The 12,026-nt window shown below is 34.6% G+C and overlaps 2 protein-coding genes across 2 annotated transcripts; both read right to left on the bottom strand.

Moving 5' to 3' along the window:
• Nucleotides 1-7,074: 7,074 nt before the first annotated feature.
• On the bottom strand, nucleotides 7,075-8,228 carry LOC106791623 (exosome complex component RRP46). The gene is made up of 5 exons (XM_014757404.1): nucleotides 8,001-8,228; nucleotides 7,817-7,930; nucleotides 7,600-7,721; nucleotides 7,384-7,527; nucleotides 7,075-7,310 (listed from the first exon to the last, which is right to left on the bottom strand). Exons 1-5 carry the CDS (start codon nucleotides 8,098-8,100, stop codon nucleotides 7,128-7,130), a joined length of 663 nt encoding a protein of 220 aa, XP_014612890.1. The 5' UTR covers nucleotides 8,101-8,228; the 3' UTR covers nucleotides 7,075-7,127.
• A 213-nt stretch (nucleotides 8,229-8,441) lies between these two features.
• LOC106791621 (radial spoke head protein 6 homolog A) lies at nucleotides 8,442-11,598 on the bottom strand. The gene is given in 11 exon segments (XM_014757403.1): nucleotides 8,442-8,578; nucleotides 8,653-8,840; nucleotides 9,145-9,398; nucleotides 9,710-9,852; nucleotides 9,968-10,121; nucleotides 10,210-10,332; nucleotides 10,419-10,628; nucleotides 10,720-10,807; nucleotides 10,909-11,108; nucleotides 11,201-11,405; nucleotides 11,480-11,598. Coding segments are annotated over 11 exon segments (1,761 nt in total). The 3' UTR covers nucleotides 8,442-8,501.
• Nucleotides 11,599-12,026: the final 428 nt, after the last annotated feature.

The following is a 12,026-nucleotide window of genomic DNA, read 5'->3' as shown; positions in this document are numbered from 1 at the left end:
AGAAAAATCGGCATATTAAGAATTTAAATACCACAATATTTATTTTCTCGATATTTTTCATTCTTTATTGATTAGTTTTCGCAATCATTCCCTCCCGAATTTTTCTCACTTTTATTACTACTTTATCACTTAGTTGCCAACAAAAAAATCCTCACTTATTTGCCAACCCAATATAATATCTACCTATCGTTTCACTTTTATATATATTATTTTCACTTTATATATATATAACATATAAAATCCTCTCCCTCTCTTTCTTTCTTTCTTTCTTTCATTCGAATCGCGTTCAATCTTTTCGCGCAAACGTCTCAACTGGCGGCAGGCATTAATCTTGCTTCAACAGAAAGATCGGTATAAGAATAATAAGAGAAAAAGAACAATACAAAAAACGAAAAGAAGAAAGAGTTAAAAAAGAAAAATCATCAAAACGGAGGAACACACTTTGGACCATGAAGAAAAATACAAAAATGCAAGGGAAAAGAAAAAGAAAAAGAAGAAAATAATAAATAAAGCCCCTGAAGAAGAGAACGGGTTTCGCGTAAAGAGGCAATGGTATCCAAGATCGAAGGATCCTGAGGAACAATCGAGAGGATCACGTGGACTTGACGGAAGACGAAGACAACCAAGACGAGGACGACGACGATTCGATTCCTGGAGCGGGAATTTTCAAACGAGAGATCCAATGCGAAGACAGTAGTCGGCAAAAGAGAAGGAGCCCACAAAGACTGAGCTCCGCCTACGTTAGACTCTTCTTCCCTTTTCTTTCTCCCCTTTTCTTCCTCTTCCTCCTCCTCCACCCTTATTCTCTTTTTCTTTTTCCTTCTGTACTGAAGGGCTCCTTGTCGTCGTCGTCGTCGTTGTCGTTGTTGTTGGTGCTTCGACAGACTGGATACTACCGCACATGCTCATCCTTGTCTTCTTGGACCATTTCTCTCTCTCTCTCTCTTTCTCTCTCTCTATCTTTTATTCTTTTTGATTTTCTTTTTTGTTCTTCTTTCTTTCTTCCCCTCGCTCTCGCTCGTGTCAATTAATGTCCCTCGCGTACAACGTTGCAAGGCTACCTTCTACCTATCGTTTTATATTTATTTTGTTTCTCTTTTTCCCTTTCTCTCTCTCCCTCTCCCTCTCTCATGTCATTCTCTTTCTCTTTCTCTTTCTCATAGGATTTCTCGCAAGGCGAGGAGATTGATCGATGGGCCGAGAGCTCGCGATGAATTGGGCTCCGTCGTTGCTCGTATTTTTCGGTGGCCAGTCGAGGACTCAGTCCATCAGCAGGCACACGTTCCTTTACCTATCTACGCGCCAACATTTTTTTACGATTTACCAATACGAAGTACCTACGAGATATTCCTAAAGAGATAACCATTGAATTTCATTTTGCTTTGATGGCCCTTTATTATATTGCTGGGTGCTCACTTAAAAGGAAGATCCTTTTAATGGATTTTATTTTACGTCAAACAGATCACAATACGTGTATCGTTTGATTAAGCTGATATAACAAATATTTTCTTTATTAATCTTCATACTTTAATATTTTCTATTTCTAATATACATACTCTCTTTTATATATATATATATTATTTTTAATTTATTATTGTTTCCTACGTTTATGCATTTAATATTTGTGAAAAATCAGTTAAATTAAGAATATAAAAGATAAAAATATAATATTATTGTTGATCAAAAAGTATCTGAAATCAATGAAACAAAAGTTCGAATAATGTTCTCGTTGTCTCTAACAGACGTCATTGTATGTTAAGACGTTAAATAAAGAATGAAGAAAAGATACTTAAAATATATATATATATACCCTTGTTCAATTGCATGCATATGAGATATCATTACGCGAAAGGAATATTGTAAATAGGTCGATAAGTGGAGTCCCATTGTAAGACTCGTTCTTAGCAGACAAGAAGAAACAGAAAGAGGTGGAGAAGGAGGAGGAAGAGTAGCAGCAGGTAGCTTGGTAAAGGACCAAATAACAATCTCCTCTCTTTCCCTCCTTCTTTCTTATGTTTTCTGTTAGGCTAACAGTGGCAAGGATTCCGTAGTCGGCAAAGTTTCGCGAACTAAACCGAGCTAATGAGGCAGTTTGGCAGCGTCACCAGACTCCGCTTATATTTTTCTTTGACGCATCGACCGCTTGCTTGTCCGGCTGTCCGTCGACGTCCTTCGTCCTTCGTCCTTCGTCCACTCTCCTTGATCCATCCGAGAAAGGGAAGCCGAGGAGAAGAATCGCGAGTAGGAGATTGACGTGGCACGCTATCCCCGTTGACAAGAATGTGACAAGAACCGAACTGATTTTGCTCCCTGCTTTCGTTCGTTCCACGTGCGATGTAGGCGGCGGCGGCATCCTCAACAACCGAAAACTGATCCTCCTCCTTTTATTTTAAACTAAAACAACTCGAATGATTTCGAATTTGTTCGCGCCTACGTCGACGCCTACGATGATCAACAACCCCCTACCCCCTTTATTACGGTGATCGCGTCTTTTCATCGTCCATCGAGAATGATTTTCATTTGTATTTTTTATTTTTATCTCCTATAAGTATACGTAATTGATTATATTATATTTCGTTCGCGTTGTGTTAAAACTTGTCCCGAAAAAAAAAAACATAATGCTTGTCACTTTTGTCCAGCGTTATAATCAGTAAGAATTCCGTGTTGTTTGTAATCCTAAAGAAAATAGAGTAAGAGAGAGAGAAAGAATGAGATTTCTCGATCGTGTCCACCGATTGTGAGAAAAACTATGTCGTCCAGGTGTAATCCTTACTGTCGGGCCACCTGTGGTGCATCAACGAGCCGATCGTTTTACCGGTTTTTCTCGGTTATTAAGAAACCATCAATCTTAAGCGGCGATCCGATCGGATTATGCGGCACTGCGGGATTCTCTTGACCTTCTTCTTCGAGAAAAAAAAAATATAAAACGAAAGAGAAAGAGATAAAAGACAGATCATCCTTGTATAAATATTTTTACGTTTGTTATTGGAATCGCGTAGATCGTTGCGAATAAAGTTGAATTTTGTCGAAAGAATTTTATACGCGCGTAATCCTAAATCATTTGAAATTCTTTAGAGTATCGGTAACGTGATTCTAAGTAATTTCAAAATCTGTAAAAAAACAATAAGTGTCGTTGACGTTGGTTTATCCAACAACTGATTTTCGGGTATACTTTGATCTTCTATTAAACAGATACGAAAAGCTTCAAAACTTGTTCAATTTCATTTGATTAGATTTTCTTAATTTAATTCATTCAATTGTAAGATTATTTTTCTCTCTCTCTCTCTCTCTCTCTCTCTTTCATTTAGTAATAGGTCTTATATTTAAAATTATTCGATGCGCTATATTCAGGTAAATATAGTCGGTTTTCGAATTTGTTGAAATACAGTTTATTTGCATAGATTGGATAGAAAGTTAGTTGATGCAACGTGTGTTCGGATGTTAACGAGCAGAGAAAGGATCACTGTTTAAAGGAGATTACGTGACAAGAATCCATCATCCTCGGCAGGGTAGGTTCGAAATGTTCCTTTGGACCCGCTTCCCAATCGATGGTGGGAGGGAATGAATGAAGGAAGAAGACTTCGGTCCCCAAACGTCAGTCTTTTGGTCCGACAAACAAACGTACGATTCCTGTCGTACACAAACCGGCTGTCACTTCGAGTCGTGTCAGACGTCAAACGACTTTCGTCTTCCCTTCTTCTTCTTCTTCTTCTTCTTCTTTATCCTTTGTCTTTTCTTTCTCTCTTTTAACACTACCATCGGAGAACGTCATGTGGGAAACAAAGTTTGTGTTACTCTTAGAGATTCAGGGACCAGGATTCGAGTTTTAACAGCACAACGAATCTCACTGGGCGTTCCCCAAACTCGCAAAAAAATGACGAGACGATTCTAATGATCGGTACCAAGGCCAACTGTTGTTGACCACTGAAACGAATCAAAGGGCGGACAAATGCATGCCAAGATTCAGACGACTCAATCCTTTTGTGAATTTCATTTACAAATATTATAGAATATATTTTTGGGATACTGAATTATAGTATCATTTTGAAACTCTTCGAGGTATTTGTCAAACACGCTAGTTTTAAAAAACGAATAGAAATTTGTTCTCTTGTAGATAAATAAATAAATAAATAAAAAAATAAAAAAAGAAACAGGTTGATATCGCAAAAACAATTAGGAAAGATCGAATGAGAATCTTAGAGGAATATGCATTGAGACATCGCGAAAGTTAATTAGCGTCTTAGCACGGTAATCTTTTTTCATGGTGTATATCGAGAAGGAGAAATAAATACGTAGGATCGTAAATCGTGAAGAACCAATGGGACGTGGCGAAGACATCGGAGTGGATCCACCATAGGATCGTTTGCCGTTCGACGGGGAACCATACGATCAGGGTCAGACTCTCTCTCGTCCAATCCCTTCTTTCGTCCCTTCGAACGATTACTTTCGTTCTTCCTTCGGCCGTTCATGCTAATCTTCCTAACAACTGCCCTCGCGCCAATAGAGAAGCAGCTTTCGTTCTTCAACGAAAAATAACAGACCACCGTGTACGACGATCCGATGTTTCTCGACGGATAGGTCCACCTCTTTTATCTTAAACGAGAAACTTACAAAAATGGACGACGAGGAGGTAAACTCTACGCGAATTAATGTAATTTTTCAATAAAAAGAATATAATTTAAACAAAATATATTTATTTTTAAATCCTCTCGTGTTTTTCGCAAAACGCCAATTTTTAATCCTTAATAATGCGATATTCATTTGTGAATTTCGAAATAATTAAAAAGGAAAAATATACGATGATAATGTCATTGATTAAATATAACTTGGATTATTATCATTCGAAGTTTAATAATAAAGATGCTAATATATTTGACGTTAAGAAAAAAAAATGTGTATCTTTATTTTATTAAGAAAAAAATCTGAATATAAATAATGATACAAGTATTGAAAGCGACCCAGAGAACAAGATATTCTATTTTAAATCAACCGTAGTATCTCCTAATTGTGTAAGTATAATCTCGAAGCTATCAAATTCGTTTAAATCAAATGAAGGCTACAGAGGTATGTACATATATTGTATATATTCCTACCGGAGACTACCCCGTCGAGATATCCATTAACAGGTACGATAATGTACACCAGAGTTCCGATCGAAGTAGCCATTCGGAAGGAGAATACATAGCGTTGGAACCTTTGTACTCAGCTACTCATGTATCGGCCATTCGAGTAGTAGGCCCCAGTATCCTTATCACATATTCCTAGATTTAAAGGCACCTGGGACCTCGTAGAAGCCGAAGGTGGTACAGTCCGATAATATCTCGCGGTGGCTTCTCTCGATTCAACTCTTGAGCATTAATTCCAAAGCAAATAAGAGAGTAAAGGAAAGGAAAGGAAAGGAAAGGATAGGAAAGAGGATGCAACAAACAGAAAGAGTAAGAGAGAAAGAAATAAATAAAAGGAAGGGCGAGACAAAACGACGCGAAAGACCATCTATGAGATGAGAAAATAATAATAAAGTGGAAATGAGCGAGCCGGTCCATAAATTGCTCCGCTCCTTGTTAATGGTCTGGGGGCCTGGGGCGACCTCAACTAAACGTGGCCCGGTCTGACCCGACTCTCTTCTTATTCTCTCTCTATCTCTCCCTCTCACTCTTTTCTCTGTTGCTTTTTATTTCTTTCCTTCTTTCTTTCTTTCTCTTTCTGTTAGGGCCCCGTTCAAGAGGATCTGGTCCGAGTCAAGTTCGTGGGTCTCTCTCGCGAGGCTCATTTCTGTATTTAATGGACGCCCAGAAATGGCCACCGAGTCGTTGTAATGCTTGCTGCTCTGCTCCCCGTGCTTCGACCAGAAAGAAGAAGAACCAAAAGAATGAGAGTCCAACAGCACCCGTGGACACAAAGGGTGCACACGTCGAAGGTGGATACTCTCCTGGCTATGATTGGCGACCGGGCGTGGCTCTTCTCTCTTTCAAACCTGAATACGACGACGATTCCTTTTTTTTTCTTTTTTTACACTCTTTTTTTATTTATTTCTTTCTTTCTTCCCTCCTTTATACATATTTGGTTTGTACTTTTTCTATTATTTTGTATTTTCTCATTTCTTTACTTTTCATCGATTTTATCAAAACGATTCACGTACTTTCGTATACTTTGTAATATAATAAGATACTTTTCAAACATTTTATATTCTATATCTTTTTATTTTAATTATGTAAATTAATTGTTCGATTTTTGTGCAATGAAACAATCCTGTTAAAGTCAAAGTTAAGTTTCATTTGCTTTATGATAAGCTAAATTTGATTATCTTATCGTTGATCAAATTAATTATTAACAATTCAAGTTTTTATCTCGTCGTGATATAAAAAGAAAAAAAGAAAAATTATATATTCTATAATTAGCAATTGATTAGTTTGAAATAATTGGTATATTATCTGAAGAGCAGATTAAATTACAAGTTCTATTTTTTGGTATTGGGGGAATCACCGATCAAAGGCTTATTCAGGGTCCTCTGTATATTCTCTGTATCATTACACAGTTTGATTAGCATCGGTCGGTATGGTCATTGTTCACCATATATAAAAGCAATACTCTACTATCTAAATGTTTTAAAATTATCAGCAGTATATAAAGAAAATTCGTATGTTTTACGTAAAGATTACAGTAGATACGTTAGCCGATATCCTTAACAGCAGAAAAAAATGAATTGCTCTTACTTACACACTTTTTGCTCAACATTATTTTATCAAATATTTTTTATTTATCGTTAATTTATTAAAAATAATTATTTCACTTTGAATAATTATGAAATGTTATATAAACAATATGTAATAAAAGTATTTACAGATACCAGGGAATAGTCCAAAAAGCACTGATTCATTTGTTTCTGCGGTAGGTTTTTTACTGTTTGTAATTTTGATGGTAAGCTACCATCCGATCACGATCGGTAAGATAAAAGAAGAGCACTACTATTACCGATATTAAGCTTAGAGATGTTACTAGAATGTTACTAGAATTAAATTAAATAATCGTCTTCATAATCATTCATATTTAAATGAAATGTTAAACTTTAACATGTATGTATGTAATATGCATTATTTTATTAACAAATATATACAATTTCTTTAAAATTATATTGCTGTTACATATTTTTTAACAACATCACGATAAAATTCAAAAATCCTGGTACTAGCTTGTTCACATTTATCCAAACATTCTAGAAATTCTTCATTGGTAAAACGTCCCGATGTTTGACAAGAGATAAAATTTCTATGTATACTGTCATACGTAAAAGTTAAAACCGCTCTAGATTTCTAACAAATAAAAAACATAAATATATTCGTAAAAATTTTCATTAAATGATATCATTTGATTTTATTTTCTTACCTGCAATTGATTACTGTTAGGATCAAGTATCACTTTTCCTGTACTTTCTTCAATCATACAATTAACAGCAGCCATAGTAAATTTCAAAGAAATTCCTGAATTAATTAAAGCCAAGCATGCTGCATTAATAGTACAAGCTAGGAGCTGAAAATAATTGAATTTTAATAAGAATGTTATTTATATATTATCATTTAAGATATACAAATATCAACTGACCCCTCCATTATCCTGCACTTCTTGTATGTTTATACTTATTGCAGAAGCAGGATGAAGATTAACAATAATCCCAGCTTCGCATGATTCTTTTAAATATAATTCTACTACCCTGTCGTTTATCTCTAAAACAATTAAAAACATACTTCGTATTAATTACATTTATTTTTTTCAAGATAAATTTAATAATGAATAGATTAAATATATTTAATAGTTTTACTTGGTGGTCCTTTCAAAGGACTATAAATAACTTCAACAGAAGCTTTATCATAAATCATTTTCTGTGCTTTAGTTTCTATAGGTCCATAAACACCGGCTATAACAGCTGTATCACCTAAAAATCAATACATATAATCCATTGTAATATAGTTTAAAAAATAATAAATTTGATAAGATGTTTATACCTTGCATTAACATTGCTGATCCATCGGGCATAGAAAGTTTATTCAACTCGCATATCATTGGACGAAGTGGACATTCAGTTTGTGACGTAGTTTGATCCATTCTTATAGTTATTTTATGTTATATATTTTTAATTTAGAATGTTTTAGTAAATTTTAAAGGTTATGTATGACCCAAGCACATGAGGATGAAACAGCATCAAAAACAAAAAGCAAAAGCAGGTGTTCTTTCGACGACACCTAAAGTTCTATCGTATAATGTATAAAACCTTACTAAGTAAGAAATATTGCTTTATCGATATATTATCGACGAACGAAATTCTAATATTACTAGAAAATCTACTTACCGACGTGTGGTATCATGATAAAAGAAATTCATACAGTATCGGTACATAAACGCAAAGGTATTTAAATATATCACAATTAATCTTGATTATTTTTCGTATTTTATTGCTTTTAATTGAGTTAACGTTGGGTTTAATAATTCATGAAGTTAATTGTCAATTATTCATCCTCTTCGTCATCCTCATCATCTTCCTCATCCTCTTCCTCTTCCTCACCTAATTCCTCTTCACCTTCTCCTTTACAAAAATTAAAAAAAAAAACAATGAATAGACGAATTATCGATTATAATTATTAAATAATGATCATTTACCAATGAATAAAGGTGGTGGTGGTAAATGTGCGATACGATAAGCTTCTTCTTCCTCAAAAGTCGGATCCCGAATCTCCATGATTTCCGGACCAATTTTGTACTGATCCTGAACGGGAGGCATAGATGGTGGATTGTAATTGTAAGCGGTGTACTTGTGACCCCAACCGATGTACACGTTGGCGAAACGTCTGCGAAAATGACACCATTAAAATTGCATTAGCGTAATTTCGCGCGCATTAATTTTCTGGTAACGTGACTGCAGATCAGCATAATTTCCTCCGCTCCGTTAACTCATATCGCGATCTCGAACGATCGTTTGTACGCGCGAGAATTTATTTTACAGCCGTGAAATAGGTACGTGCCTATGCGCATTACATAAAGTTGGACAAATTATTCAGTCATTTTCTTTTCAAATTATTCATTTCTTTTCTTTTCTTTTATTTTTGTATCTCTTGCTATTATGTTAATTAAAATACGGAATAATGCAAGAACCTGTCAACAGCGAACGCGTATGCACCAGGCCAAATATTTGACCTCACTAAAGCAACTGCAGTGTCCAGTTGAACGAACGAAGATTGTCTCGTCGTCCATGGGAATACTGATTCTAAAATCGCATCCTCTGACAATGGTGACAATAAAGGTGGTCCAGTTTCTTTAATAGCATCTCCCGTTCTCGTTCCTTCAACTTTTTCCACATCTTCTTCTTCTTCTTCCTCTTCTTCCTCTTCCTCCTCTATAACTTCTTCCTAATAAAAGTCAACAATCACTTTTGTATCATCGATGATTAATATATTATCCGATGAAACATTAACTATTAAAAGAAATATTTTAGTATAGTTCGCAATAAACGTATCAGAATGTTAATGAGAGAGAAACATTTAATTTAATTATTTCATTATTTAACTCGTTTAACGAGATTAATCATTGAATTTCTATTATTCTCGTGATACGAATAAAAGTATCGTTCTATTTCGATGAATAAAAAAAGAAAATAAATTAGAATGAGGAGAATTTTATATGAGAAAATAATGATAATATCTAATAGTTGTTAGGCAACCTCTTTTTCTCGTGGATCCCACCAAACTGTACGTCCCTGCTTCAGAATGTATGGAGTATGATGACACCAATTCGACATTGATGGATCCACTAGATCCTTGACCGGCAATGGATCGTAATGTACGTTCTCCGTCAAGGTCCCTCCTGAATGTAGAATAACCTCGTTGATAATTAATCAAATCGAAATCCTAACGTTTTATCCGGTTTAACAGAGATTACAGATCATGGAATACACATCGATATATATCGATCATTATACCTTCTTCCATTTCTTCATCAATTTCCTCTTCCTCGTCCAATCCGGTGAAGGTGAAATAACCGATCGGTGAAATATCGGTCGCAGCACTGATTCTAGCGATTTCTGCACGAAGATAATTTTCTTCCGTACCGGGAAAAGCCGGAAATGTATGCATCTAATAATTATAAATATATTTTCCCGAGAATTCGTATTAATTATTAATTCAATGAAATATATTGTCGAGAGTAATATAATTATTATACCGGTGTTTTTAAATTGCCAGTAAAATAACGAACGATTTGACGTGCTATTATTATTTGTTGCGGTGTCACAGGTGGAAGTTCGTGCCAATCATCGATTCCTGGGTTATTGCATACGAAATATACCTAAATTCAATATATACCAAATTATTTATTATATTGATAAAATAAATGTATATAACGTAATCTTGATTTAAGATAAATCTTATCACCTTGGTGTTTACCCCGGTTCCAATCTGTTCCGGTGGCACTTCCGCTGTCATTTTCCACGTATTAATTGGTAACGGTGGAAATACCAAATGCAATCCTTTTTCCTCCTCCTCGTTGTCGTCTGAAATTTCTTTCTTCATTTCCATATCTCGTTCTTCTTTAACTTCCTCACTTTTATCTTCTTCTCTAATCTCTTCCACTGGTGTCGTTTGCTACTTCAAAATCATATTTTATTTTAATATACATATATATATATTTAAAGTAAGAAAGAGAAATCAGTTTAACATGATATAGGAACGTAACCTCTAATCTTCTTTGTAATTCGTCATCCAAAAATTCGGCTTCCACCACATAATAATTCTTCGGATTACCAAGGATCTTACCCCAAAATCTATATTCACGATAAATCGGATTTTCGAGTAGCTTATTTTAATAATAAGATCAAAAAGTCTTCTAGTTTGATCCTAGGAAAGAATATTTTCAACATGTTACCTAAGGTTTTCAATGGGAACTTTACTCGCGAGTTTTCTTATCGCTAGATTTAGTAAAACCATCTCGCCTCGTGGCAAACCAACACCGGTTTGTTCGAAATAAAATAATAAATCCATGGTGTTTGGTATTCCTTTCTTTTTCTCACTATCCTCATCCTCTTCCATTCTATCTTCCTCCTTTCTCGTTTCAGTTACCGGGTTCTTTAAAATCAAACCAAACATTCGAATTAAATCAAACGCGTGATTTGAGACAATAATTCTCTCTCATTTTGGATTATTTTTTAATTAATTACAAATTATTAATTTACTTGAAACAAATCAATAAGTTTTTTCGCATTTTCGTATTGTCCAGGTGGTACGTAAACGTCACGCAAATGATCAGTTTGAGTTTTATATCTTTCTTCCTTCAACCTTCTGCTGTACACTTCAAATATATCAACCGCATTTTTCGGCTTTTCAGAAAGTATCTTTGCAAGAAGTTCCGATAAATGATCGTATCTAAAAATATCTTTCGATATTAATTATTTGATATCTTACAATAATTGATTTCAACCATAATAATAATCGCGTACAAATTATCACCAGATTCGGGACTATGTTTCAATAAAAATTGTTTGGCACGACGGATATCATGTTCGATGCATGGTTTGTCGTTTGTTGGAACTTCTTCCACGTTGTAAGAATAAGCCATGTGTTTTTATCGATGACACTTTTAAAAAACAAAATATACTTTTAGGGTTAAAGTTAGAAAATGAATTACTTAATTATCGTTAACTCGTTAATGAAACATAACCATATAATTGTAGTTCTCGTCTGTTTTATTATTTTCAACGGAATTCATCTCACACATTTAACACACATATACGTGTCTCATATATATATAAATATATATCATAGACTTATTTGCACTGATTAAAAAAACAGCAGACTCCGCCTCTCGTTCTTTTAATAGACGTTATTCAATCGTTTTGTTCCTAACTCGGAAAAGGCAAAAAATATAATAAATTATCTGTACGACCTAATTATTTTAATGAGTCTCCTGCCAAATTCGCTTTATCTAACTAATATAAGAAGTATAAGTAGAAGAAGATAAAACTGGACCAACGATAAATGTCATCC

Source organism: Polistes canadensis, unplaced genomic scaffold (genome assembly GCF_001313835.1).
Source record: "Polistes canadensis isolate GaletaPanama2010 unplaced genomic scaffold, ASM131383v1 scaffold_326, whole genome shotgun sequence".
Classification (NCBI taxonomy): Eukaryota; Metazoa; Arthropoda; class Insecta; order Hymenoptera; family Vespidae; genus Polistes; species Polistes canadensis.
The sequence above is the reverse complement of the archived record's forward strand: the minus strand, read 5'-3'. Positions and strand labels throughout refer to the sequence as shown.